The sequence below is a fragment of the Neodiprion lecontei genome, chromosome 6 (assembly GCF_021901455.1).
Source record: "Neodiprion lecontei isolate iyNeoLeco1 chromosome 6, iyNeoLeco1.1, whole genome shotgun sequence".
NCBI classification, from domain to species: Eukaryota; Metazoa; Arthropoda; class Insecta; order Hymenoptera; family Diprionidae; genus Neodiprion; species Neodiprion lecontei.
In genome coordinates this window covers 26496966-26523662 of record NC_060265.1, presented here as the reverse complement: position 1 = coordinate 26523662, position 26697 = coordinate 26496966, and the positions used below count along the sequence as shown (strand labels likewise).

Sequence of the window (26697 nt, the reverse complement as noted above, 5' to 3'; positions counted from 1 at the left end):
TTGAAAGTGTTCAATTTTTACGAAGAGCATAAAAATCCGGCCCATCCAAGAGAGGTGCGTTATTCTCTTCCTCTTTCACGTCCCATTCTCTCTAACGTAGCGTATACGTACATATATACCGCGAACTTTCCACCGAGTAGAAATCTGCGCGAGTACCGGGGAAGTAATCGGGACTATACGCAGATGGGAACCGGCCGAGGTATCCAAGAGCAGTCGAGGATTCAGCTCGGGGGATTCGGAGGGTGGATATAACGCGAAGTTTACAGCCGACTGAGTCTTATGCCTCTTTGCCGTCGCCTCGCACAAACCCCGGCTCGACGCGGAGGTAACTTAACTGTGTTCAGACACGTTTGGGTGTAGAAAAAGGACGAAGATTCAGAAATATGCGCCAATCGGTCGAGGCGCGGTTCTGGGAGACGAAGAAAGCAGCTGCTCGTTAATTTCTTTGATCCCTCCGACGTTGGTTTCTTTCGCAAAAAGAATATGATAAGAGACGAAATCACGCGGGAAATGGGCAACAGCCGAATAAGGTTCGGATGGAAGAGTTTAAGGGGAGTGACGCTGCGTGAGAAGACGGACTGGTGAACGGTGGGAAGAAATCGAGGTCGGAATTCGGTAAAAATCGTATTATGCAAAGTGGCCTTTACGGTCGGTGGGCAGAGATTATTCAGACCCGAAATCTCTTCCAGAGGAGCGACACGTTTAAACTGTCCCATGAATCCTGAGGCCAAGGGTGGGAGATCCGGCGATTCCCTGCCTCGAAGAGAGGAGGACTACCGCGATATATACGTTATGCATATCGAGTTCGGATAGTTGCGTCTAGTTCAATCTCCCGGATTGAAACGGTCCTAGCTGTCTCGTCATATTCTCTCCACGAAGATTCTCGCCGATGTAATTGGAAAAAAAATTCGATACATCAACCTCCCAGAGGACGTCGCATCTGTATAGAAAAAGTCGACCGGCGACAGGACTTTTCGTTTATTCACTTCTTTTTTATCGCTCGGGTCCAACTTTTTTCACAGCCAAAGATGGCGCGGTTAGACGCGGCAGTCACGGGTCGGTTTATCCCTCGAAACAAGGTTCCATTCATTGTTATTCTTTGTCAGAGTCTGTCGTTTTTGCCCGGTATCACCCCTATTCGTAACGCCGAACCTGTCGCGGATCTCGCCTAACGAAACAAACTAACGACATCTCGCCAAGATGATCCTTTGCTCGTTCTCATCCGTCCTACGATCCCTCGGCGCAAGTTTCACGATATTCGTACCTTGGGTGTGCTTCGATTCGACGAGTCAAAAGTGCGCGTTACGAGCAAGTACGAGGAGGATGATGATAAAACGTTAAAGACGAACTCACCTCCGGAAGTCGCGACTCCAGCAAGCGTATATGACGGGATTCATGCCGCTGTTAATCCACCCAAGCCACGTAACGGCGGCGGAAACAATTTCCTCCTGCCAAATACACCTCGAGCAGAACCCGGACCACAAGTTCACAACGAAAAAGGGAAGCCAACACACTATGAACACACCCATCACAATACCGAGCGTTTTCGCGGCCTTCTTCTCCTTCGCGAACTTGGCCAGTTTCCGCGAAAGCGAGAAGTTCTTTCCAAGGTGTTGCTTGTTGTTGATCCTCGTCGACGGCAGCCTGCTAAGCCCGTTGTTGTGCAGGGCGGTCAGAGGCTCCTCGAGGTCCTGAAGGTCCTCCGGAGTGCTCGAGGCTGTCCTGAATAGGTGTCGAGCGTCGGTGTTGGTGGCGCCGCCGCGGTGTATCCTGAGGGTGAGTTCGAGCTCGCCCGAGGCCATCATGACCTGCTTGGTACCGAGCTTCAGACTGCGCGTCTGTATGACCGCCGCGCGGTATATCCTGTAGTAGGTGAAGACCATGACGAAGAGGGGCAGGTAGAAGGATATGGTCGACGAGAATATGAGGTAGCCGAGGTGCTCGGTGAAGGGGCACTTGTCGTCGGGCACCTTCTCCGTGCGAACGGCTCGCCACCAGGCGATAGCGGGGAAGGAAATCGCGCTCGAGCAGACCCAGACAATGGCGATGAGGATCGCGGCCCGCTTCCGGCTCATCCGCATGGGGTAGGTGAAGGGGTCGGTGATGGCCCAGTACCGGTCGAGGCTGATCACGCACAGGTTCAGAATCGAGGCGGTCGAGAAGAGGACGTCGAGGGACCGCCAGACGTCGCACCAGTCCGTCGTGAAGAGCCACTTGTTCTCCAGGACCTCGTATATCGCGCTGAACGGCATCACGACAAGACCCACGAGGCAGTCGGCGAAGGCCAACGAGGTCACGAAGTAGTTCGTCGCCGTGTGGAGGTACCGCTCTCTCACCACGGCCAGGATGACGAGCATGTTCCCGAATACCGTCGCCACGGAGAAGAGGATGAGCACTATGGCCAGGCCCGCTCTGTCCGAAGCCAGGTTCCATAGGTCGTTGTAGCCCGTCTCGTTACCGCCGTTGGACGCGTTGTAGTAGGTCTTGTTCAGGTCGGTTCCGCCGCTGCTCGTTTCGCCATCTTCCGAACCGAGCAGGTAAAAAATATCGCTTTCGTTCATCTTGCACCCCGAGATGCGAGGAGGACGCCGAGTCCCTGCTTCCTCTGCCTGCAGGATATCAGGTCCAGGTCGGGGCTTCGGTCCCCCGTCTTTTCGCTCGTTTCGCGTGTCTTGTCATTCTTACTGATATCAGAGATTGCGCTCTTATCAGGCACGGGATTAACGCCGATCACGCCGCTGTCGGCCGATCCTCCGACCGGTATTCTCTCAACGCGATTGGAAACATTATCGGTCTTCTGATTTTTATACCTTCGTTCGTTTCCGGCCCGAAACGGATGCCGAGATCCGAGTGATCCCTGATCTCTCTCTGACGATCGAGGGGATTTTTTTCTCTGTGAATTAAAGAAAAACCGCGCTATCGCAAGTACGCAGTTTTATCCATATTTCAAATATTTTATTCTCCTCTTTTTTTTTTTTTTTTCTTCTTTGTTGATATATTGCACTCGTGATATCGAACGAACCGTAAGTTTTAAGTTGTTACGTAATTCTCAATCAGAAATTAGATTTTCGTCGAATGAGCTCGAAAAATTAATTATTTTAGTTACTTTACGTGCTGGGAAATGAATAACGAGAAATGTATTCCGGCTAATGGATAATTTCAAACCGACCGAGGTTTCAGCTTCTCTGAATTTTTCTCTTCCTCTCACTCCTGTCGCTTTTTTCTCTATGAATTGTTTTCTTCCAAGTTTTGTTCGTTTATTCTTATATCGAGTATATTTTTCCCATGGCTTGCTCCCTTGGAATCTCAGCTTGCGTCTCGAACGTTTTCTAAAATTTATGGCATATTGACGATTTTTCACAGCCTCATTTCTCTTCGTCAACAAAAATGGAAAATAATATTCCACCTCGTCACTTTAGCATCGCTTCGGTTTATCTGGGTCGAACAATACGTTTCACCTGCAACATAGGAAGCAAAAAATAAAACGATTTTACAATAAATCAATACGATGCTTGATATCTATACAGTTATTACACGTGTGTTATGATATTGGAAATTGATGAAATGAAAAATTTTCCATTCAATTTTTTTCACCAGTTGGACAATACATCAGCAACTTAATCAATTATCACAATCTGACCACGGTTCGAATAAATCCGTGAATTTACACACTGTGCGGGGACGTTGTAAAGCGTTACCGCTAATTGAACGGAAGATTAAAATCAATGTAATTGGGCTCTGTGAATTTAAATTGGTTCGGGGCTCTGTGCGGCAAAGTTGAGCTGAAAGCTGGATTTATTGGAATTCCGGGGAATCGAGACTTTTGTTATACTTTCCCGTTCTACCGGGACCAGAATTTATATGAATAGAGCCGCACGTTTTTTCTCCACCATTCAACTGGAAATCCTGCGCCGTGCGTCCATACATTTAATATGCCCTAAAATCGGACGGCTGAGCCGACAGCCAATACGAGAGGGAGAGAGAGAGAGATGAAGAAAAGTGAAAAACTATTTTTTACACAAGTGCGGATTCAGTCGACTATAAAAAACTGAAATGCACAATAGATGAAAAATTAATCAGAAACGAATAACGTAGTAAAAATAATTCGAAGAATCTGTCGTAGATGAAAACGCGTCGAAATCACGAATCCTTTCGCAGTTTCACGTACATGAATAATTCACGAAACGTGCAGTATACAAAATGTTGGACGTTATTATATCCCGGAAAACTCTTCCAGCTCACGTACGCGACGTACTATCTGTTTTAACAACATTTTTCCTGATAATTACGCAGAAGGGTTGAAGAAAATCCGAAGGTTACGAGGCCGAGCCAAGCGGTTATAAATTGGCTTGATACGGTCGCCGGTGCAGCAGCGAGAGGGTCAGTGGTTCTAATTTTAGTATACTAATTTTAGGCGCAAAAGGGGCGCGAGGGAAGGTCCAAATCCCATGACGCGATTTCCGAGAAATTCACAGTGGAAAGTGTCAATCTAATTTCCCTACAGAGATAATTTTCCACGGGGATGCAGAAGAGGAGAGGAGAGGAGGAGAAAAGAGAGGAGAGAACCGGCTCTCGACGCTCGCTTCTCCGCTTGCGTACACGCTATAACTTTCTCATTGTCGAAAGATTATGTCTACATTATGCATATCAATATACGTATAGGTGTAAGTACCGTGTACTTAATTCAAGTGGTGAAAATGTTCGCTGTATTTGATGGAATAATTTTCGCGGAGTAAACTTTTCGAGAAAAATTTTCACTCTCTCACTCTCTCTCGCTGTCTCTCTCGTTCTCTTTCTTTCCGTCTACCGAGTTTCAGTGAGATAACGCGATCTCTTTCTCAGTAACAAATTGGTCGAGTGTGCCACAGCTGATAAAATGGTCTCGTTGCCAAAACCGGTTAAAAATGAACAAATCGTTGTCATCGTCGATAATTTTTTTTCCATTCCTCTACTTCCAATTTCTATGAATAACTTATTTTTCGTAAAACATAATCCCCTTTGGCCGAAATCCCTCGGTCGGCTTTTGATATTCCGCTGCCAATTTTATCTCCCCTGAACACACCAACGCGCCGGTGCGTCAGAATCGTCGAGGTTCAATTTCGCATAATTATTATCCTTTGTATCCTTCGTAAATATAATACAGAGAGTGGGTGGAATTCCCGACGCTACGCGATTTCTCTGTCGAGTGAAGCGTACACAGGGTTCCCTCAACTTCCAAACTCTCTATTCAATCCAAAATTTAGACGTATATTACGTAACCACGATCACTTTGACTCGAGCAGACAGCTACGCTGATACGCAAAAGGGAAGGAAGGAAAAGTAGGCTGACCGAACGGCTTGACTGAAAAGAAGGTCGCACGCGGTTCATAAAAATTTTTCTTGCTACGAATAATTCTCTCCGTACCATTCCGCGACCACGTTTTTCACCAAGATTAAAACTTTTTTTCAGCTAGCCTCGTTTCACAGAAAAGTCACGTTACGCGCGAAAATAATTTCCTCTGACCAGAATCAGATTAGAACAAATGGTACGAGAATCGAGGACAAAATATTCGAGAACATTTCGAAAACTTCGAGTATCTGCCGAACAGCTGAAAATGAACTGCACGTCAAAGAGCTTTGGACGTTTTGTGACCCGAAGCTCAAAAACAAATACGTGGCGTACCTACCGACGGAACGAATGCCGTGGCATCAGGGTACACAGTCCGATGAAACGGAGGTGCAGAGAGCAGAGCTGACGACCTTCTTGGAAGGAAGACGTCGGAGGTATAGCGAGGGTATAAAAAGAGAGAGGATGAGGGGGGTGAGAGAGAGAGAGAGAGGGAGAGAGAGAGGGAGGGGGGGCTGCAGTGTGCAGGGGAGTTAGTCGGGTAGGTAGTTTGTCGGGGGATGAAAGGGGCCGGGGATGCCGCGGTCTGAGCTCTCATCCGTGATCTGGGCGAATATTTACCGCTGCCTGGTCAAAGCGGATTGAAGCCCGAAGCCATACCCACGTCACCCTTGCGGGATGAAGGGGTGAGTTGGCCGGTCGGACGGCGTTTTTGGCGCTTCGCGACAAAAGTTGCACAATACCCGCAAACCGGGCCGAACTGATAGCCATACTTTTCCCTTTTCTTCGGCCCTTTTTTTACCCCGCTTTTCTTCTTTTTTCAAATAACGGGCGGGTTGTAGCGTCGCGACTTCGCGGCTTTGCCTCGGCTGCTCTCCGTCTCGAGAGCTGCGTCGAGAACGTACTGGAAGGTCAATGAGAACCGAGTCGAGATTCGCGAGATTGAGACTGAGAATCGAAAACCGAGGGGCACGGTCAAGTCTGGCCGTAGTTCACTACGGGCACTGGATTATCATGACTCCGACTGGAACGGTTGAAATATTTTTCCGCCCTTCCTTCGGGAGGGGTGGAAAAAAAACTTGTCGGTCGGTAGGATAATCAAGTTTCGGGGCTAAGATCGGCAGCCGCCGATATTCTTTTTCTTCGTCTTCATTCCCGACTCGGGATTTTCCCACTCGCGATTAAATAACAACGAAAGACAGATCGGGGGTCAAAGCTTTGGCCATTTCTCCATCTCCCGGTTTCCCTCTCGATTGAGATACTCGGCGAGCTTCTTTACAGTGTTTCTCAGAATCAGACTGATCCCGAATGCGAGACGTTTTTCGGTCCGCTTATACTTCTCCCTCACTCTCTCTCTCTCTCTCTCTCTATCTCTCTCTCTCTCTCTCTCTCTCTTCGTGGGATTACCCCGCGATATCGCCTCGCTAAAACCAACTGTCTAGACTTTTACCAAATTGGTTAGCTTCTCCGAGTTCCTGAAACTTCTACATAACCGCCGCCATTCCGACTTTCGCGTCTTTTCACCGGGAACCGGGTACCTAAACAATTCCAGCAATTTACTCTGCCACTGCTGCAGACGCCGCGGTTTTACACTTACATTGCACCGTAACACGTTTTAATCCGATGAAAGTCTCATGTTGCATTAAACGAGGATATAAAATCAGATGAAAATAATCTCAATTACCCAAACGACCCGCGTTCTCAAGGTCTCGTTAAACGGGGCCGTTTCATGCATTAGATGCTGTACGCCCCCGTACAACATGGCTCATTGCGCTAAGAAGCACTTTCAAAAATTACGGAACAACATCCCAACGAGCCGTAACGGTCTGCTGTAATTTGAAACAATTTGTTTTTTTTTTTTTTTGTTCTCCAATTTTTTTCGCTCTCGTAAAATTTTCGGTCGCTTCTGAAAAGTCCTTTGATCCATTGCCCGAGGTTCGGTGTTACCGGCGGCGTTCCCTGTTTCTCGAACTAAGCGCGCGTGGCCTGTTACACACAGCAAACGGGTTGATTGTGCAGGGACTTGTCACTGGCACCGAAGCGAGGACTGCAGTTGACATTGCGACGTATACACACCCTTACACAACCCGTTTCCCCTTGAATAACGCTTTGAATCCGGTTGTTCCTCGCCATCCGCACCGATCGATGAAGACTCGCGTATAATTTAATCCACAACATCTGGCTCCTGTATGCCTACAAGAAGCGAGACTGAGGCGCTGAGAGTCCTTCTCATGGGTACCAATTTTCGGATAGAAAAATGCAGGAGACGAGAAAAAAGCTGACGGCCTCTATTGATCTCGGTAAAAAATGGATGACACAAGGATCAGTTTAATAGTTTAATAATCAAGGCTCCGGGAATTTCCTTGCACGTAATACAATCGTAAATTATTCCAGAATCGTGGTACTTTCGGGAATTCTTATAAACTCAGCAAATACGATGCTGAAATCTGCACGCGGCTGTTTCCAACAGAGGCCAGAAAACAAGGATTGAATCGAACTGACAAAAGGACACTAAACGCGAAGCTTCGTTGTACGGTGTGACCATCAATCTATTCGAACCACTTGAACCGCTCACGATCAGAGTTACAGTCGATTGAGGAACGGGAACATTGAGAGTCGATAAAAATCGGACGGTGGTAATGTCGGGGCTGTTGAATCGCCCAGAATTAAGGACTGTGGTCAATCCAGCGAACGGTTAATCTTCCTTTCTTTTTCTCTTTCCGCTGCTCCTCTCCTGCTGCTAGTTTTTCTTTTTCCCTACAATTTCCGACCGGCACGATTTTTCGTGTACCGCACGACATGGTCAGACAATTAACGACGCTGACGTTGTTCGTGAATTACTTTGCCACGGAGTGTCACGTTTTTCCGGAAAATACAGCGCTAGCGTCACTTGACACGATCAAAATTTTTCTCCTTCAACTTATTGTCTCATTGTATAAACGATGGTGATTATTGCTGCAATCGATACAAAAGTCAAAAATTGAACGGATATTCCGTATCCTACAACAATGTTCCGAGTTAAACCTGTCAAGAGCTCGTTCGAAGTAAAAAATTCACCCTCGTTGTGCGAACCCCGAAACAACAGCGGCGAATTATTGGCCCGGCTGTGATACCAATTACCAATGTAATGCAGGCATTCAAAGTTTTCCCATTATATTATAACAAACAACAGACAATGGAGGTTTCATTTCATCGAATATACATCAATGGCGAGTATTTACTCGTGTTCTCTTATTTCTCTGTACAATATTATAATGGCTGGATTTACGAAGTCGAAATCACACGACGAACCTCGACGCAGCCGGTATATTTTAACAAAGAGACAAATTTCGGGACGAACGGACAAGCGGGTAATTAAGAAAACGAGCGGACCGGTCGTCGGGCACGTCAGCGAAAAGGCAAAAGTCGTCCTCCGATTCCGGTTGCGTGAAAGCGCTCGAAATCGCGGGCAAAAAAAATTCTTTGCCAATTCAGCAGCGTGGCTGGATTTTCCGTGAATGAAATAAGTGGACCATCAAAACCGATCGCTCGACCCCGACACCTTTCCAACCACGTCCCGTACGTCCTCAAATGGCTCGAATAAGCATCAATAATACATATTCAATTTCCCCGACAGAGTTCACCTGGGCAGAGACCCGTTTACGAGATTTTTTTACAAGTCAAAGTGGCACTTCCAGGCTGAAACCGGGCTTCAAAGTGTATTTTTATCGACCTGAAGCGTTGAGGTCGAGACTATTTATAAACTCGACGTCCACGCTCCTCGGGAGTAGATTGATTGAGCTTGCGAGCCGATCATGCGGAGAGTAGGCGCAGTCAGAAATGTGTCTTTGGAAGGATTTTACGATCGGAGGTTCGGCTGGTTGATGAATTCGCGACGTTTGATGGACTCGTATAATTAATTAACGCGGTTTAGCACGTACCAATTCTAGATCGCTGGAAGTTTCGTGATTAATTGCCATCTCGTTGGACATAAAATGAATAACAGAAAGAAAGTATCGTCTCGTTTACCGTTTCCACTCAACGGCTCGTAATATACGCGAAGAACCGTCGAGGCATCAATCATCCGGGCTGCATTCACAACCTGCGCACCTCGTTCTTTGTCGTCGCGGAGAATAAGCGTAGCAAAATTGTGAACTAAATTTTTCCGATAACTACCACCAATCGTCAGCTGCTAATTTCTGAAGACAGAAAACTAGAATAATTTTCCCAGAAATCAGCGTTTTGGTAACCAGATCTAGTGGTCTCAATAGACGAAATAGAAACTCGGCAGTGAAATTAATCCAGGACTCTTTCCTTCTCCCGATTAATCAAATTAAATTCAATCAAGAAACTCGAAGAAGCTATAACTAACTCATGAGAAGGAGGAGGAGAGGACAACGGGAGTGGATGAAAAAGGAGGAAAAACACGATATGCCAATTGATTGCAAGTCGGATTAGCCGCAGAGCTTTGTTCCTAACGATCTTTAGCTCATTCTTGGAAACAAAGAATCGCAACGAGCAACGGTGAGGAAAAAAAGTAAGAAGCGAATACGTACGAGATAGAAATCGAGCAGCGCATACCTACACAAATCGGATGTTGACCTTTGTTTTTGAGGAGAATTTATTTTGTCCGGCACTTCGGCGTCGGAGCAACGAATGCGAGGGTCGATCTTGGCTCAAGGCGACAGCACAAGCAGGGCTTGTCTACTACCCTCGAACACCACGGTGCTCAGACGTAAGCTGCTTATCAGCTGGACAACCCTCGTAGCTCCAACTCGCATCGCCGACAACTTGAGCTCCGTATAATCGACAAGGTACCAGCGATCCTGAAACTTTCCTAAACAAGAGAAGAAAAAAAAAAAAATAAAAAATAAATAAAATAAAACAACCAAGTGGAAAGGAATCGCCTGTAAGTAAAATCGTAGGTAAAGAAGATCTCTTGCTAGTAATTTCATTGCGACTTTTATCATTCGTTTTTCAGCGAGTAAAAATGTATTTGTTAAACTGATCAAATTGATTTTCTCGAGAGAAGTATATACTCTTTGATGAGAATAAATAAAAAAATGTTACGTGTGTGGTACGAAGTTGTATCTTCTCAACCGACTCCATTACACAAGTAAAAGTATTTCACAAGGGTTTAAACTTGTCAAATAATTCCTGTCCCGAGTGAGCACAGAATCGAAAAGCAAACGGTTGAAATTTTAAAATAAACACGTTCAACTAGCTGCAATTTTGTTTGACTTAAAAATACAGTCGAGCGAGAGAATGAAAGATATGAAAGAGAACAGAGGAGTTGAAGGAAGTAAAAATGTAATATGTTTGCCGACGTAAAAGAAACAATAGCCCAGGGCAAGTTCGGTACGAAAGGTGAGCGTGTTGAGAAGCGGTAATAAATGTATCGTTGAGGATTCTGTTCCTATAACAATGTATAATATTCATACTAATTTACGGCTATAATTTTGTTATATGTGCGAGTGTGAAACAAAGAGCAATTAATATTCCGTTAAAAGAGAGAGAGAGAAAGAGAGAGAAAAAAAAAGCTACAAAAAACACACACACAGGTAATTAATACGTCGTTTTCCGAGCTAGCGAAGCGAGACACGATTTGCTCCTCTCTCACAGGCGAACCCCGCCGACACGGAAGAATTAACGAATGAAAACCGCCGAACGCAAACAAAAAAGAAGAAAAAAAAAAAAGGAAAAAAATCGAGGATAATAAACGGTAAAGGGGTGAGAAATGGCGGGCGAGACTGCGTGGCACGGAGTTAGCAGGGCGGCGGGGTGACAACTCCACAAATTTTTGCCTCATCCAGGCTCGAGTGAACGAGATAGGATTAAACACGGACACTTTCGTCGATTTATACCGGGTGAATAATTTACACCGTGTATTTCTGTGCGTTTCAGAATGAAAAAATACTCTAAGCACGCGGGGGTGAGAGTGAATTTTACCGCTCTTTCTTAACACCCCTGGCAGAGCTTACGATATTTCGGGGCTCGCGGAGAGGGTAAAACAATGAGAAACAACCGGATGCAGGGCCGAACTTTACGCGACCGGGGAGTTTAGGTGAATCCCAGGTGAGATCTCCGGCCCGCAGAGGGCAAATCTCACGGGCAATTTGTAACAATCGCTATGACCGCGATGAATATGAATGCCAGCGGTAGGCGGTATAACCGGGCTTTGAGACGGCCAGAACTACGGCTGAATATCACAACCGGTGAATATCTCACCCCCGTATATCTCTGTCCTCATTCCCTCTTGTACAGCCGTTAATTTATGATCAAACGAAACACACGCCGCTTGTACGTCGTGTGATGCAGTTACGCCGGCCTCGTTATGCGGTCAAGTTTATCGAGCTTCGTCGATACGTGGTGCATTTCTGCATTCGAACAAGTCGCGCTTTGTCGGGACGCTGTTAGGTATGTATACCTGCGTCGGCTGGTTCCGTTTCGATCGCGAAACAACAAGTCTGATTACAGACTGGAATCAAAGACACACGATGAAAAAGAGCAATGGTCGCGGAAGAAATCGTTAACTTTATTTCATTAGACGCAAATGTCAGGGATTTTTCAAACTCGTGTCGAACAGTCCCTGGACACGGGGCTAATGGCGATATAAGGTCGGTGCGGAGGCGTGAGATCGATTCTAGGGGCGCGGAAAACACGCGTCGTTAATCATTCTTCGAGTCCATTTGGCCACCTGCAAGATAATTAGCTTTGCAACGGGAAAAGGGGAGGAAATCGAAGAGGGATGGACGCCGGTCAGGCAGATCGACGGAAGCTGGACGGTAACAGCAGCAGCATCATTTGTTCCGGGTTTATCGATCACTCGGGTAAACTCTGCACGCGGAACGTTTTCAGGGAGAAAGTGACCGGGACGTGTGAAAATCACGTCATTTAATTAACGGGAGTATTGGTCAGTGGTCGGGCAACCCCGTGAATTTGACAAACGTGTAATCTCGGTATTTCAAAGGATCAGGATCAGGCTCTTTACACCGGATTAACAACCGCCTACTTGTCCTGCGGCAGCCCTGCGGGCTCATTTTTTACCCTCGATCCGCGGGATTATACAGAGCGAAAATTGTACGAGAGAGGTGAATATTTATACAATTGCGACGCCGCGGATATGAAGCCGTTTAGAAGGCGGTATTTTTCATTATAACTCCTCGGTGAAATTGGTAACGAGACTGTCCCGTTTGTAAGCGGTGTTTTAATTACAGTGATCCTTATCTCGAGTTTCACCGAAACGTCAAGGCATCATCAGCGATTGAACGGCTAACGAAGCTGCGGAGACAAAGTGGAAGTGGGCTTATTTAATCCGAGGCTCGTAGTTACACCGTTGATGAAATTAAAAATCTCCAAAGGTTTCAGCCACCGCTGTATTAAAACTGGAAGCGAACCTGTTGCTTCTTTGATACCCTTTACGAACACCTGAAAGTTCGAAATCAGCAGCAGACGAAATAATTTCGCTCTTGGATATTGTTTATAGTTTAGTCTGCAGGAAAGCGTCGACAGGAGTATATTATACGCAAGATGTATATTGCCCGGCAAAATTGCCTCCGCGATATTACAACGCAATTACATCGCGTCGGGGTAAGAACGTAAAATCCGTTTCAAATTTATGGCGGGGATGCATCAAGAGCTCGCAATAATCAGCGGCTGGATATTGCGTTTGCAATTTCCCTTCCGCAAATTCTACCCAATGCAAATATTTATAGTTCATACCGAGGCCGTAGCGCCGCTGTAGCAGCGGGCGAAAATCACTCCTAGAACCCCTGAGCCCTAAGGGTGCAAGCTTGCGGGCGCTACGCGAAACGCCGGAGGACACAAAGCGGGGCTCCAGCCTCACCAAGGAAGGTGTTGTTGCCAATATATCCAGACAACCAAGTTTACATCCTCCTCACCCCCCCGCCCCTCCCTGCCACCGCTACCGTCCTCCTGTAATTGGGTTAACGCGAACCTAGTCGGCTGCATAGCGATAGGACACGCCGCCACTCTCTCTATCTCTCTCTATCTAGTCTATTCTATTCCATTCTATCGCTCTCTCTCTCTCTCTCTCTCTCTATGTCTTTCTCTACCTGCGCCTCCAGCCTAATCTGCGGTACGTGTTTGTATAATGCGCGTGATAAAAGCGTGAATAAACGGAGTACGAAAATGTGTACGATATATAACCACAGGTGAAAATCATCGTCATGGTATTTGGTGTAATCATTGCCCTTGATTTACCGATCGCTCGCTGTCTGGTTGACGATGAGAATGGAATTTCTTTAGAAAAAATGAAATTCGTGTATTAGTTTATCGTATTATAATACCTGTATAGTGAGAAAATGCACTCGACGGGCAGAAACCTGAAACACGATCACGATTTCGAGATATTGTCCCGACACACTGTGATACGTTATCGTTTCCTGCGAGTATAACATTTCGCCGTTGTATGGTTATTTACGGTAAGTGGAAAACCGGCACTCACCTGGCGGTGGTTTTTAATGAATACGAAAGTAGGAGGAAAGAGAATTTTCCAAAGGAATGAGGGAAGGATAATTATTTTCAAAAAGTAAAACAAGAGCCGCCATTATTTTGTCCGGTGAAAAATTAGGATTGGATTTGGACGGGTTACCGGGGTGGGCGAGATTTTGTCTTCTTCCTTTCCTCGCGGCGGCGTTGAGAACCGTGGAATTCGGTGCTTCGAGTATCCGTACCAAGGGGATGAAAACGACGGCGGGGGAATTTATTTCCGAGGGAAAATAAACGCCTCGCGTTTCGTCCTGCGTTAGTTTTCCCGTGTCTCCCCGGCAAAGGCTGGACCCGCATGCGTTGGGAAATCGTCGTTATACCGGAAAATCACACCGGATATGGGAATCGGAGGATGTGATCTGCTTAATGTAAACTGTGCGCCGTCACCCTTGGTAATGAGAATATCGCGCAGTAATATATGGGACGAATACCGTCGTGGGGTAGAATCTTCCTCACGAGAGGCAGTGAGCAGAAGAACCTCGGCGAGTCCCGAATCCCGAAATCCGAAATAGGCACTTTAGACCAAATGATCTACTGTAAACAAGACCCCACCTCCTAGTTTCACCCCCGCAATTATCCTTAGCGGTTTGAATGACGAATTTGGCCGCGTCCTTTATCTAATCCACCGCAAATCATCCTGGCAGGAATTTAGAGCTTAATCCTCACCAGTGAAAATTATCCTGGGAGTGGTGAAGGACTTCACGCGGTACGCACACGTCTCCGATCTCACGCTTCAGTACACACACTTGAACCGTACCGCGCTAACTACATCGCCGTAGCTCACGACACCTTATCGGACCACGTATCACCACGCGAACCCGTCGTTTTCCCCGTTACTTTTGAATTATTCTTACACCGCGAAAGGAAATATTCGGGACGGAATGAGTAATCGGGTCGTTTAAATAAATAAAGAAAAACACAGCAATTTCGCGGACAAACTAACAACGAACAACAGCTTCCTCGAAAAATCGACGAATGAGAGGGAATTTATCGAACGAAATCAGTGCAATTAAACTAATCAAAGGGCACGAGATCCCTTTGCGCTACATCTTAAATTATAGTTTTGCACCATGCGCGAATAACCCTGAGGGTAGAAATAGGCTTGCGACTACGGTTTGTTTAGTGATTGTCGTGAATTTTTTTGCTAAGAAAGGAATGTACGTAATTTATTGCAACGTTGAAGTAACATTTTATACATATATTCAAATAAATATCGTAATTTTTTAAAAGTATTTTCTTTTCAAAGTTTCACTACATTATATAAACTCCTTTCTTGCCAAAAAAAAAAAAAAAAAAATCATGAAAATCACTGAAATAACCAAGTCCTAAACCTAATGCCCCCCCTTAATCGCGCGATATTACCCGACACGCACCTCGGCTCTTTCTACACCCGTATTACGGTCTATACATTAGTTATAAGTCGCGGACTTGACGCAGCGATATCAAATGTACCATAAAGTACGGGATACAGTTTTATGAATTTCCCAATTCCCTCGAAGAATCATGCGCATATTGTAGAATTCCGTTGCCTCGACCACGCGCATGTTTAGCAAATTTTTCCCTGCAGCGCTTTTGGAAGGGATAAGAATCAAGCCGATTACGTCGGAGCTTAGCAGTTATTTTTGGCATAAGCCGAAAGGGAGGGGAGATTTTATTCTCGAGTTTATCGTTCGAGTCAAGGGGCCCGGATCTTGGGTCTGGATACGTGGTCTAAGGGCGCCCGTCACGCACCGTATTACTCGGTATTACCCCATGTAACGCGAAGGGATACGGTCTGGTAAGTTTGTTAGTTCGTTAGGCGAAAACCTCGTCTGAATCTGATAAGCAATCCGTGACTGAAGCAGCCACCTGTTAACAAATTCTATTTTTGGATCCGCGAGCTTCTCGCGCGTTAAATTCCTTCGAACCTGAATCCGGTAACCAAATTCGTTACGCAGCGTCCCGGGAATACGGAAAAGCTGCAGGCTTCCCGGCGGATAGAAAAAGCTCGCCGCGCATTCCGACGACTCGATTTTTCTTCCCTCGTCCATATATTTCCCTGCAGCGAAAAAAACCAGGCTGTAATTAAACGACTGACAGAGAATCCTCCCGAGTGTGTGAAAGATGAGTTCGAGTAGATCTGCCGGTCTCTAAGACACTCGGGTGGCGCACTTTTTTCCATCCCCCTGTCACATCCCTCGGGCAAAACTGTTGGCACGCTGTCTAGCTCGCTGGAGGCTCGTAGGCGTTTCGATCGTATTGTCCTCTGGGAAAATCTTCGCATCACGTGCGACAGATATTTATAGTCCGCAAAGCCAATGCTGTGAATTTCACGTCACACGTTGTAAGCCTGAATTTCTCGGCACAAATATGGCAGAGGATGTACGGTATGTTCGCTCGAATGCACCGGCTGTATTTTCCATTTTCGAGCTCATGATCCGAGTCAAGAACGCGGATTGAAAAAGGAAACAAGAAACGACAACTGAACCGAGATTCAAACCTGCAATGTATGCTCGAAACAATCGTCGACCACCGAAGCACCGCGCACACCTACAAGCTTGCTGCGGAACGGACAACGAAGGAAACTGGAAAATTTTATCCCGGAAACGCAACGTAAATTTTACCCAACGGACGTTCCGATTTATTCGCTCCCGAGACATTCGGCGCAAAGGTGGAGGAGTATCGTTGTTTCCTCTTACTCGCCTCTCGGTGCACGGTAGCTGAAAGGTGAAAAATACCAGCAGAAATGGACTCTGCGACTGCATCGAGACGGATGACGGTAAATTCCATTGAACAACGCGACGCGGTGCGGCGAATATCCGCTTCCGTTTCACGGCTTGTACCCGACATTCGTTCCGTGCAATTCCGGGGACAAACGACTGGTGGGAATGATTCGTTTCTTCTTCATTCTCCTTCTCGATTTCACCTCATTTTTTTATAAATAACGTCGCGGAGTTCGAGGACGCACCCTCGGGACTCCGTGGAACGGCGATTCAGGGTGAGAAAAATTCGGTCCCCCTTTGGGATGCGGGGCTTTGAGCTCGCGGGTCGGACGCGCATTTCCCGGAACGGATATACTATACCTATATCCCCACCCAAGGAATTCAACTCTCGTCATTAACTCTACCTCCACGCTCTCATCCAGCTCTTATCTCCGACCGCTTGACTCCAACGAGCAAGCCAACTTGTTTATTTTTCGCGCGGACTAACGCTGAGTGAACCCGATTTTCCACTCCGGATTGAAGCCAGCGCGGCTTTGCTGCCGTCAAAGGTCCACCCTTATGTACGTAAATTTCTCTCGTGTCTTCTACATGAGTGCGATGCAAGTACGCACATATACAACCCTTTGAATAAAAGATGAAGGCAAAAAAATAAAATCTATTCGTTAAAAGCATGCGCGAGCCTCGTCAAGGCAGCGCTTTTTCTTTTTTTTTTTTTTTAATCACAACAGGAATTACTCGACAATAACGATGAAAGTTGCTAAGCGAGTCTTTTGTAAGTTCAGCTGGGAAGCTAAGGGAGAACGAAAAAGATGACTCAGAGAATCAAACAAAGCTCTTATCGTTTATTCTATCGCACGAAACAGTCAACAGTCAGAACGAATACTCGTAAAAACTATTCTAAGAAACATTCTACCGCAAACCGGAAGAATGGGATGGAAAAATATTTTCCAAGTCTGGAAGTGACGCGGCGTGTATATTTGTACGTGCAATTGAGAAAATATGAGTTTTTAAGTCAACCGAGTATATTATGTACACATATATACATAAGTATATGCATGTAGAATCCTGCGCGTATAAATAGGACGTGCGATAAGAAATCCAAGAGGGAAAAAGCGCTGAACGTAGGATGAAAAGTAGAGAAGGTCGATATGCGAACCGACGCTAAATTTCTCCCTCGCATATGCATCGGATATGCGTTGTCTGTCCCAGAGGTCAAGATATTAATCGTATAACTTATATGTCTATTTTTCGGAATTTATTTGTAAGAATTTCTCATGAATTTCTTTGCCCACAGTTCGCGAAGCGAATGAATAAACGGACGTTCATAATTGTTATTATTATTAACGTATTATTGGAAAAGTTTAAGTGTAGAAAAAGAAAAAATTTCAATTCCTGTGCACGGCATAAAAATTATAAGAATAATATGAGGAGCGTGGAAACTCTTCATCAGCGTGAAAGTTCCTGATGTATTACTTTTCCTAGTTGAAGTAAATGAATACAGCCTCCGAACCTTTTACAGTGAAACGAAAGGCTGCTCGGTGAAAAATGCAAGGACGAAAGTGTAAGTCGGAGCAGGTTATTCACTCGAAACGTTCCGACCGAACGAGATTTTTCATCCTCTTATTCGACGATGCGGCTCTTGCTCACTTTCCAAAGTCTTCCCGCATGAAAATTTTCCCTTTTACAATCAGTAGATACGTATAAATGAGAATGGGCGAAAGTAAATTTTTCCACAGAAATACCCTCGCATACTTCTATTAAGTCTTCAGTTCTGACCGTCGTCCGGCCGCTTGAAACAGTGTCGAATATACGAACAACAAACGAAAACCACATCAAGCCCAGAGTGAACAAACTCCGCGAACCGTTTGTTTGTTTCTTTGATCAAATGAAATTAACGGGAGTTTCATGCACCTGAATAACTCCCGAACAACACGGCTTCCCGTTCCACGAGTTGTACGTAAAATTCGACAAAACTACCCGCGCCAATATCGAGGATATCGTCGAGCAGACAAGGAGAGAATTTTTTTGTAAAAAACAAAATGAGGAAAAAGACGATCGAGCCCTTGATTCGTCCGCGATCCCGTAAACTGCATTAATCGATTTTCGGACGCTGCGTTGCGGCGTTTCAACTCCTGCGGAGGATGCCTTGGATAAAAGGCGTGTACACCACACTTACGGAGGGCTAAAAGGGCCTTCGTTCAGCCCTGCATTAGCGAGACGCGCATCCCGACGTCCTCGATGCCCTCGACGAAACGCGTGTGTATCGCCGTGTCGTTTTCGGGGCAAACTGGAATCCATCTCGAGGGTTGAGAAGAGGGATCTCATACAAAGCACCCGCCGAATGTCCGTGATCAAGGGGCGATCCTTGACTCGAAATCGGCAGTGGAAGCCCTAATGCAAACCCGATACTGCAGGGCCGAGATTTAGCAGGACTACCGACCGGCCGGAAATTGCTCGACCGGATACGCCGAAGGGTTCCTTCATTTTTATGGCCCCTCTTACTCCCGCATCCCATCACGCGGGACACGCGACTCTGGTCTACGCGATGAATAAAACAGCCCGTAATGGACTCCGTGTCACTTATCGTTAGCGAAACGTGGCGACGAACCGTGTGTGATAGGCAAATCTCTCAAGAGCTTGTAACGGAAAACGTCGACGTTGATTCGACGGCGCTTAAGATGAGGTGAAAGATTCGCAACGACGTTATTGCAGACAGCTTGGGCCTCTCCTCTTGAACACCCTGCTGCTACAACTGCTGGCATTAATCTCCTGGATAGTTTTCAAACTAATCTAAAACTACGTCCCGTCCAATTTGACTGTACTTATAATGTATGGGCACGTCTATGACCGATTATAGGTACGCGTTATTCAACAGATCTTACGACGTCGACAAGTATTTCTGCCATTTTTCAACCCTTATTGTACGGAGTAACTTCGAGACGTTTGATTGGGAGTATGAAAATCACGATTAATGTCTGCAGGCGAACTTTCGACCCATTTGGCAAACGGCAGGTTTCGATGATCGGTGCTACGAGGCAATACGTCCGGAGCAAAGAACTTACGCATTGAGAAATCAGTTGCTTCGGTGTATCGACTACCGTAAAATCAATGCAGCTAGCAGGATAAGTTCTTGAACTATAATTGCATCGATAATTCTGTAACGATCGGTTGATTTATATTCGGTTGTGAAGTTTTCTCGGTAAAGATTCGCGACTACACTCGGCTGTACGAGTTGCAATTTCAGGCGAGTTGCCAATTCAGTCAATTAAAATCTAATCCTCCGGAGAGAAGTGCACGCCGATAAGAATACCTCGCAACTGCAGGCGAAGACGAATTGATTACTCGTTGTTCTCATGAGGCTTTAATTACTTTTGAAGAACTTGAATTTATAATACAACATATTTAATTTCCAGTACAATAATGGCAAGCAGACGCACGTCGCAGTTTCGCGGTTATTAAATTTTGCAAGGAGAATATCCGCGGCTCGATATTTGAAAGGTAAGGCTTCGCGGCTAGACTACGCGGATTTCTCTCAACGTCGGCGAGGACTTGAGCCGGCAATTTGTCCGCCTCGCAAATGCCGTCGACGTCGTAGTTCCGGCACTCGAACACCACCTACCGGAATCGGGAAACTACGGGATCCGGGATCCGGGAAACACGGGCGGAGCCAAACGTCGCACGAAAGCGCGAAAATCTAATAACCTTCCGCTAATTACCAACGGCTAATTTATACCCGCAGGTATACGGGGAGCGAGTCCCTGTGCTCGACGTCAAGCTCCGGACAAACTTTGGGACGGAGGATTATTCCCTGCTTCGAGTAAAGACCCGATTGATCGTGCATTTAGAAAATACAGCGAATTTAATTAACGTTCAACGATCGGATTCATTTGCATCCGCAGTCGTGATGAAAATTCGGCGCCGATTTTACGGGGGAAAAATAAACATACAATAATCGACTAAATTTTTTCGTCTGTTTTCTTCCACAGCTCTCGAGTAATTATCTTCTCTATATTACCTCGGGATTCGAAATCTCCTCTTTATTGCCTGGAATCATAAGCCGCGAGTATCTATATACAAAAGTTAATAAAGAATTTATCTGGGATCGGATTTATTGCGAGAAGCCACCAGCTTTTTTCTCACGCTTTATAACGTCGATACCAGAGTTGATGCGATCCACCCCGTTCGATACTGTTGAAACTCTGGAGTAATTTCACGATAATTAAGATAGAATTTTAACAGATTCGCAATTATATCGACAATTTAATTTTTTCGATCTGTTTTTTCCCTCGACCGAGTTCTGGCATTCGTTTAATTCGGTGCGACGACGATCAAAGTTGTAAGACCTGAAACAGAGTTGACGAATAAAGCCAATTTAACGTTAAATCCACAAAATGGATGACGTCGCGACATCGACGATACGTTCACGGCTAAGCTGACGTCATTTGCGCGAAACTTCTGGTGTGAAAGAAAAACTTTTCAACCCTCAAACCTAGTTTTCCAATTACGTATTGCCGTTAATTAGCAGCTAGTCCGGCGAGTGCAGCTCATCAAACAACTCGAGATTAACACTGATGAAAAACAGTGTAAAAAAAGGAAACTAAAGATAAAGCCACTCCGAACTACATTCCCTAATTAACAACTTCTGCGAGCCTTCTTCACTTCGGATTATCCCAGCTTATTATTTGACGGTTCACTTCGTTTGATCTGCAGGTGAGGAAGTGCTACGACGGGGATTAAAATGATTTTATTCATTTGCGTGTGAGGAAATTTGTTGCACTGATTTTATTTGAAATTCATCATAAATGCAGGGTGAATATTAACAATGTAACAGGGTTACGAGCGGGTCGATAATTTACTGGGTTATCCGGAACGTTCTGCACGCGTACGCGCGTATTTGGGCGATAAACATTGCCGAGATATCCTATAACGAGGTCACACCTGTAACAACAATAGCTTTTTCGACAATTAATTATCAAAGCGGCAAACAAGAACCCGTCAGAAACCGTGTGCGCCGGAGGCACGCCGTGAAAACGGACTGATGAAGATAAATACTGGGGGAAGCAGGAAAGGAAGGAAGGAAGGAAGGAAGGAAGGAAGGAAGGAAGTGTGGCGACGAACAAGCAACGCACTTTCTTATCATTATTACGAATGCTTTTGGCAACGCCGTAATATTTGTATATAGGTAGGTACACCGACTTGCCCTGGTATATAACAATCATTCGAAAATAAGACACCTTCTTTCTCAAAAAAAAAGCGTTACGAATCATCGTTTCTTCTAAGATTTTTTTCCTCGTATTATTGAAGGTAAAAAAAGATCGATAGGACAAAGTTTTAACGTACGGAAATTGAAATGACACCTGTGAATGTGTGAAGAAAAAAAATCTTCACGTAAAGTAAGGGAAAACCGTAGATATAAATATAAATAATTTTCAGTTTTAACCAAGAATGAATGTTATCTTATATTCTGTGGCGTAGATAAACGATGAAAATTTGCATTTCATTATAGTTTCTTTGAGAATCTTTGAAGACGAGTTTTTCCTCTTTCTATAACGTAATGAGAAAATTCAGATTCCCTTTTCAATTCTGCAGAAGCTTTGAAGAAAATATTCCCGCTTATCCGCTGTTAACTATATTTATGAAGATGTATATTTTAGAAGCTGCATTTCAATAAGACACCCTACGTGAATTACGGCTCCTGCCTGCGGGGGTTATAAACCGGGCTCTCGGAAATGGTTATATTAAACAACCCGCGACGTGTTTGCGTGCGCTCGCGCGCTCATTTCCGGTAAAACGCGAGAAAATTCAAAGCGCAGAATTTACGCCGTTCGAAAAATCGATGCCAATCACTTCGCTACTTCGGATGGAAGAAAATTTTTTTTCAAGGCTCTTTCCTAACAAAATTGCAACGCAGTCGACTGTAAAGATTCTCTCCTCAAGCTGCTCCATAAATCGTTGCGATGGAAAGTAAAAATGAAACAGAAAAGAAAAGCTCAGTGAGCTGTCTGGTGAAGCCTCATTTCTTTCAGGCGGTAATGAATCAGCAACGGTTCACGGCGTATTTATTTATAATACGCTGCAATTTTTGTAACTATAATAAATTTCATGCGAGAAGTTGAGCTTTTGAGGTCACGTTCTACCCTTATCTGCAATTCATACATTGTACCTATACCTGTATAATGTGTGTATTTTCTCTCAGAAAATCGTATAGTTATATTATATGTACAGATATGCAAATGAATAATTAATTGAGGGTTATACAATTTATTCAGATATGTAAATAAGGTTAAATTTCGCTTTATTTACAAAAAACTTTCAGTTCACGGTGATACGGCGTTTTTCTTTTATCCCTGTACGTCGCATTTGACCAGCTTCAATACTGTTAGTTTTTCTTTTTGTCGTGAGATCAATTTTTTTTTTCACGGCTGTGAACCAGACGAGAAAATAAACATATTTTCAATTCATCCGAATAACTGGATGTTAAAGTCAAGGTTGAAATTGAAGAGGCAAAAGTTTTTTTCACGAGATTCTCCCTTTCTTTCGCGGTCTTCTTTCTTTACGTTGTAAAAAAATAAATCGCTTATCAGCGGTGACCATCTTGAAAGATATCTGCAAAAATCGCAGGTTCGTTGTCCCGCGTATTGATCCAGCAAACCTCTATGTTGTAGAAAATGCATTGAAGTCATATGCCGAAGGCGCAAAAAAGGGTGGAAAATAAATGATCGATGGTAATCTATTCTCATTCAAGCTTCTGAGATAACCGATCAGCTAGGCTAACCTCTGACCTTCGCAAATCCCTGCAGAGAATCGAGAACCTACGTCAGAATGGTTACGGTGAATTTTCCGATCCATAGACAAACTGAAAAATCGTAGGGCCAATTTTTCGCACGGAGAAAATTCCTTGACACAAATTTCGTAATTTTCTCCGAAATTTATATTTAGAATTGATATCTGTGGCAGATAATTACGTGATCAGCTTTTGCATGAAAGTGAATTTTCCATTCGATCATTATTACTGTTTGTTTCGAATGACGCAATCCGGAGAATAATTTTGATTGACAAGTGGAGAATCTCGTACTTCTTATTCAATTTCAGAGATACGTAAACGTCTAAAAGGCAAGGAAAATGAAAGGAAAATCCGCTTTCAGCACAGGCGAAAAGGTGTTCACGGAGAGAATATATCTCGAGTGTTTTTTGGTTGATTGAAATTTTCATTTTTTATCTCGTTTTTCCCCATCGAGGCAAAGCCGCGAGTTGCTCGCATACAATTCGCGGATAATTGGCGCGGATTGCTTTCGCTCTCGTTACAATTTCCCTTACTGCATGAATATAACGAAATGAAAATTTAACAAGCCCACCGTTGGGGCTCGCGATTCTTACCCGGAATAGTGACGGTCTGTAAGGGAGGAGGTTTTGTTGAATTACGGAAGACGCTGAAGACAACTTCCACCGCGTGAATTCAATTATTCAAAGTCGACGTATCGCGTAGTGCCGACGCGGAATTAAGGCTGAAACCCCTTTCGGTGCGAGAGGGATGAAATAAACGAAGAAAAGTGCTCGCCACACCAAATCCACGAATTTTCTCCGCCTGTCCCTCTAATTATGTTCGGTAAAAATTTCGAATCATCCCGACTGGGGGATTTCTCCCTTCTCGATTCCATTAGATGCGAAATCTGCGACCGATATCTGTACAGCAGTAAAAAATCAAGCAGAGTAAATCGGAGGGCGAAAGTGTGGGAAGAACGATATTCGTTGTAAATCATCTCAACGTACAGCCAAAAATTTTGCTAAACATATTTTTGTCTCCTGTGAAATATTTTGAAAAAATTATTCCCGATTCTTGGAGATTTTTATTTTACCAACGAGTTTACTTCCGAGAATGAAATACGGAATACGGTGCATTCTTGGACGTGTATACCAGTATACCATATAAGAATTCAGTTTACACCCCTGCGAAACCGGAAATATGGAAATGAAATATCTGGGGAGCTGAACTAGATCAAATATTCTAGGTACAACTGGGAAGTGAAATTATTCAAATGAGATATTTCCTCCCGAAGTTGTAACTGCCTCTGAACCGAATACACGGGTAGTCGATCACCGAAACTATATAAGCTTAAAACTATAACAAAGCGTCGAGACAATTGTCGAAGCGAAACTTGTCAGTGATTCTCTAGTATAACAATAAAATAATGAAAGTGAGGATGTTGTACATTCTTGATTAAATGTTTAAGTCGAGAATTCCTTGGCCAATGAATAGTCTTTGCATATTTCTGAATGCCTCTCAGCTGGGTGAAAATTATCAGGCAGCGGCGGTTTTGAACCTCTTGTCTCGAGGCGTTCTCGAGGGAAAACTCTTCGCTCGCTGTTGACGAGTTGCGATTTACGACAAAGGGGGGAAAACAGAGATGAAAATACAAATGTAAAAAAAGAAGAAGAAGAAGAAGAAAAGGATAAAGAATAAGAATAAGAATAATAATAAGAATAAGAAGGAAGCGAGCTGCATCGCGGAGAAACAAACACCCTGCGAATCAATATATTCGAGATGCGCGCTGCATGAGAGGGTAAATTTACGTCGTTTCCGCGAATACTTCGTGACGTTTATTTTCATTTCGATAACGAAATCACCCGTTGTTTGTATCGCCTCTCCCCCTTCTCCTCATAAATATACCCAACTGATATCGCATTATGCATCCCAAGAATCCCCTTCGCTGAAAAAGAAATCTACGTCCCCGCAAATTTCACACAGTTTCTCAACACTGTTCGCACTACGAAAGCTCTCTTACCGTTAGCAAAAGATTTCTACGGTAAAACAACCCTATTCATTGCCTTTTGGTCCGCTCACAGGGATTGATCAACCCTCGGGAAATGAATATAAATCGTGCAATAAAATGGTGTATATATACATGTAATACTTCACTATAAATTGATGAAATTTTTATCGATGCAATGAATGCAGCCGAATGTTCTTTCGATTATCCGATGAAAAAGTTAACTGCGTCAATACAAATTTTTTACTTGCATAAAAAGGATACACGCATACATTTCACTGGCTGGAGTCAAGCTGCAGTGAATCATATTTGATCGTCCGATCCGTATTTTTCATTCTTTTTTATAAATAAAAAAACTATCCGGATGGTAGTGCAAAAGTTGAAACAACGCTGCTGGAAGCAATCAAGTTTTACGATTACGTCGAATTGCCAGTGCAGGATCTCGATTCTATAGTTGACGTGAAATTCCGGAGAGTATAAAATATGACGGTGGGGAAATATCGGCGTGGTTTCAATTAATCAAAGGAAACTTCGTTGGGAGAAATTCTTACGAAAAAATAATTATATTAGGTTGGGTGTGAAATCGAAATATGAATACCTGCAAACACAATTGTCTCTGACTGTGATTTTTCTCCTCCGGCTAAAGATGATTTTTGGCCAACGCGAAGGCTGATTTTTACACTGCCGATGATATGAGCATTTTGATTTATACACCCATACGCGATTCGCTGCCGGGTAAATATTTCCACAGATCAGCTCAGTTTTTGTTAATTAATCAGATTAAATTCAGGTCCATTACCAGTCACTGGATTTATTTATCTACGAGTATTATTAAATTACACGTTATCGTATCGTCCATTATACACGTTTCACAACACTACAACGAATTACCTTATAAATCACACGATTTGTTCAATTTTTATACGTACGATATATTTATATACATGAATATATTATATATACATATATATGTATTAGGATTAATTATTTATCAGCGTATATTCCCCCAATCTTAATCAGTAAAAAATAAATTTTAATTCAAACGAAATCGTTTACATTTATCATTGTTTATCATATTCTTATTTACCTATCATATTTATTATTTATTTATTTGTCCTTAAACTACGCGGTTAATTTCACTCCATATAAATTGTCGGTGTTTTCCATTTTACAATCTACACAATTTTATTGTTTTTTCTCAAATGTTTTACGAATATTTAAGGTATTACTTTTTATTTTAAAATTCCATCGTCTGCTGTCGAAAGATAAAAATTTTTATCCCGCATCGCCCTACATTCCACTTTCAAAACTGTCCGTGATTTGTACGGTTTGGCTGAATCGGGACCAAACGCCGAAACTCCTTCGGGAAAACATATTATTATCGTTATAAACACTCCGCCTCATCCCCGTA

The 26697-nt window shown here is 44.1% G+C and overlaps 1 protein-coding gene across 3 annotated transcripts in view; it reads right to left on the bottom strand.

Moving 5' to 3' along the window:
* Window positions 1-26217, bottom strand: part of LOC107218905 (dopamine receptor 2) — a 99335-nt gene extending 73118 nt beyond the window's left edge. For 2 of the 3 annotated variants that reach the window (XM_046743093.1, XM_015656947.2), the window contains exons 1-2: window positions 25885-26217; window positions 1354-3458 (exon numbers count right to left, since the gene is read on the bottom strand). In XM_046743093.1, the coding sequence (XP_046599049.1) occupies window positions 1354-2561 (1208 nt within the window). In that variant the 5' untranslated portion in view covers window positions 2562-3458; window positions 25885-26217. Of the gene's footprint in view, window positions 1-1353; window positions 3459-9886; window positions 10143-25884 lie in introns of all 3 variants that reach the window. The other variant, XM_046743094.1, reaches the window with a different exon arrangement.
* Window positions 26218-26697: the final 480 nt, after the last annotated feature.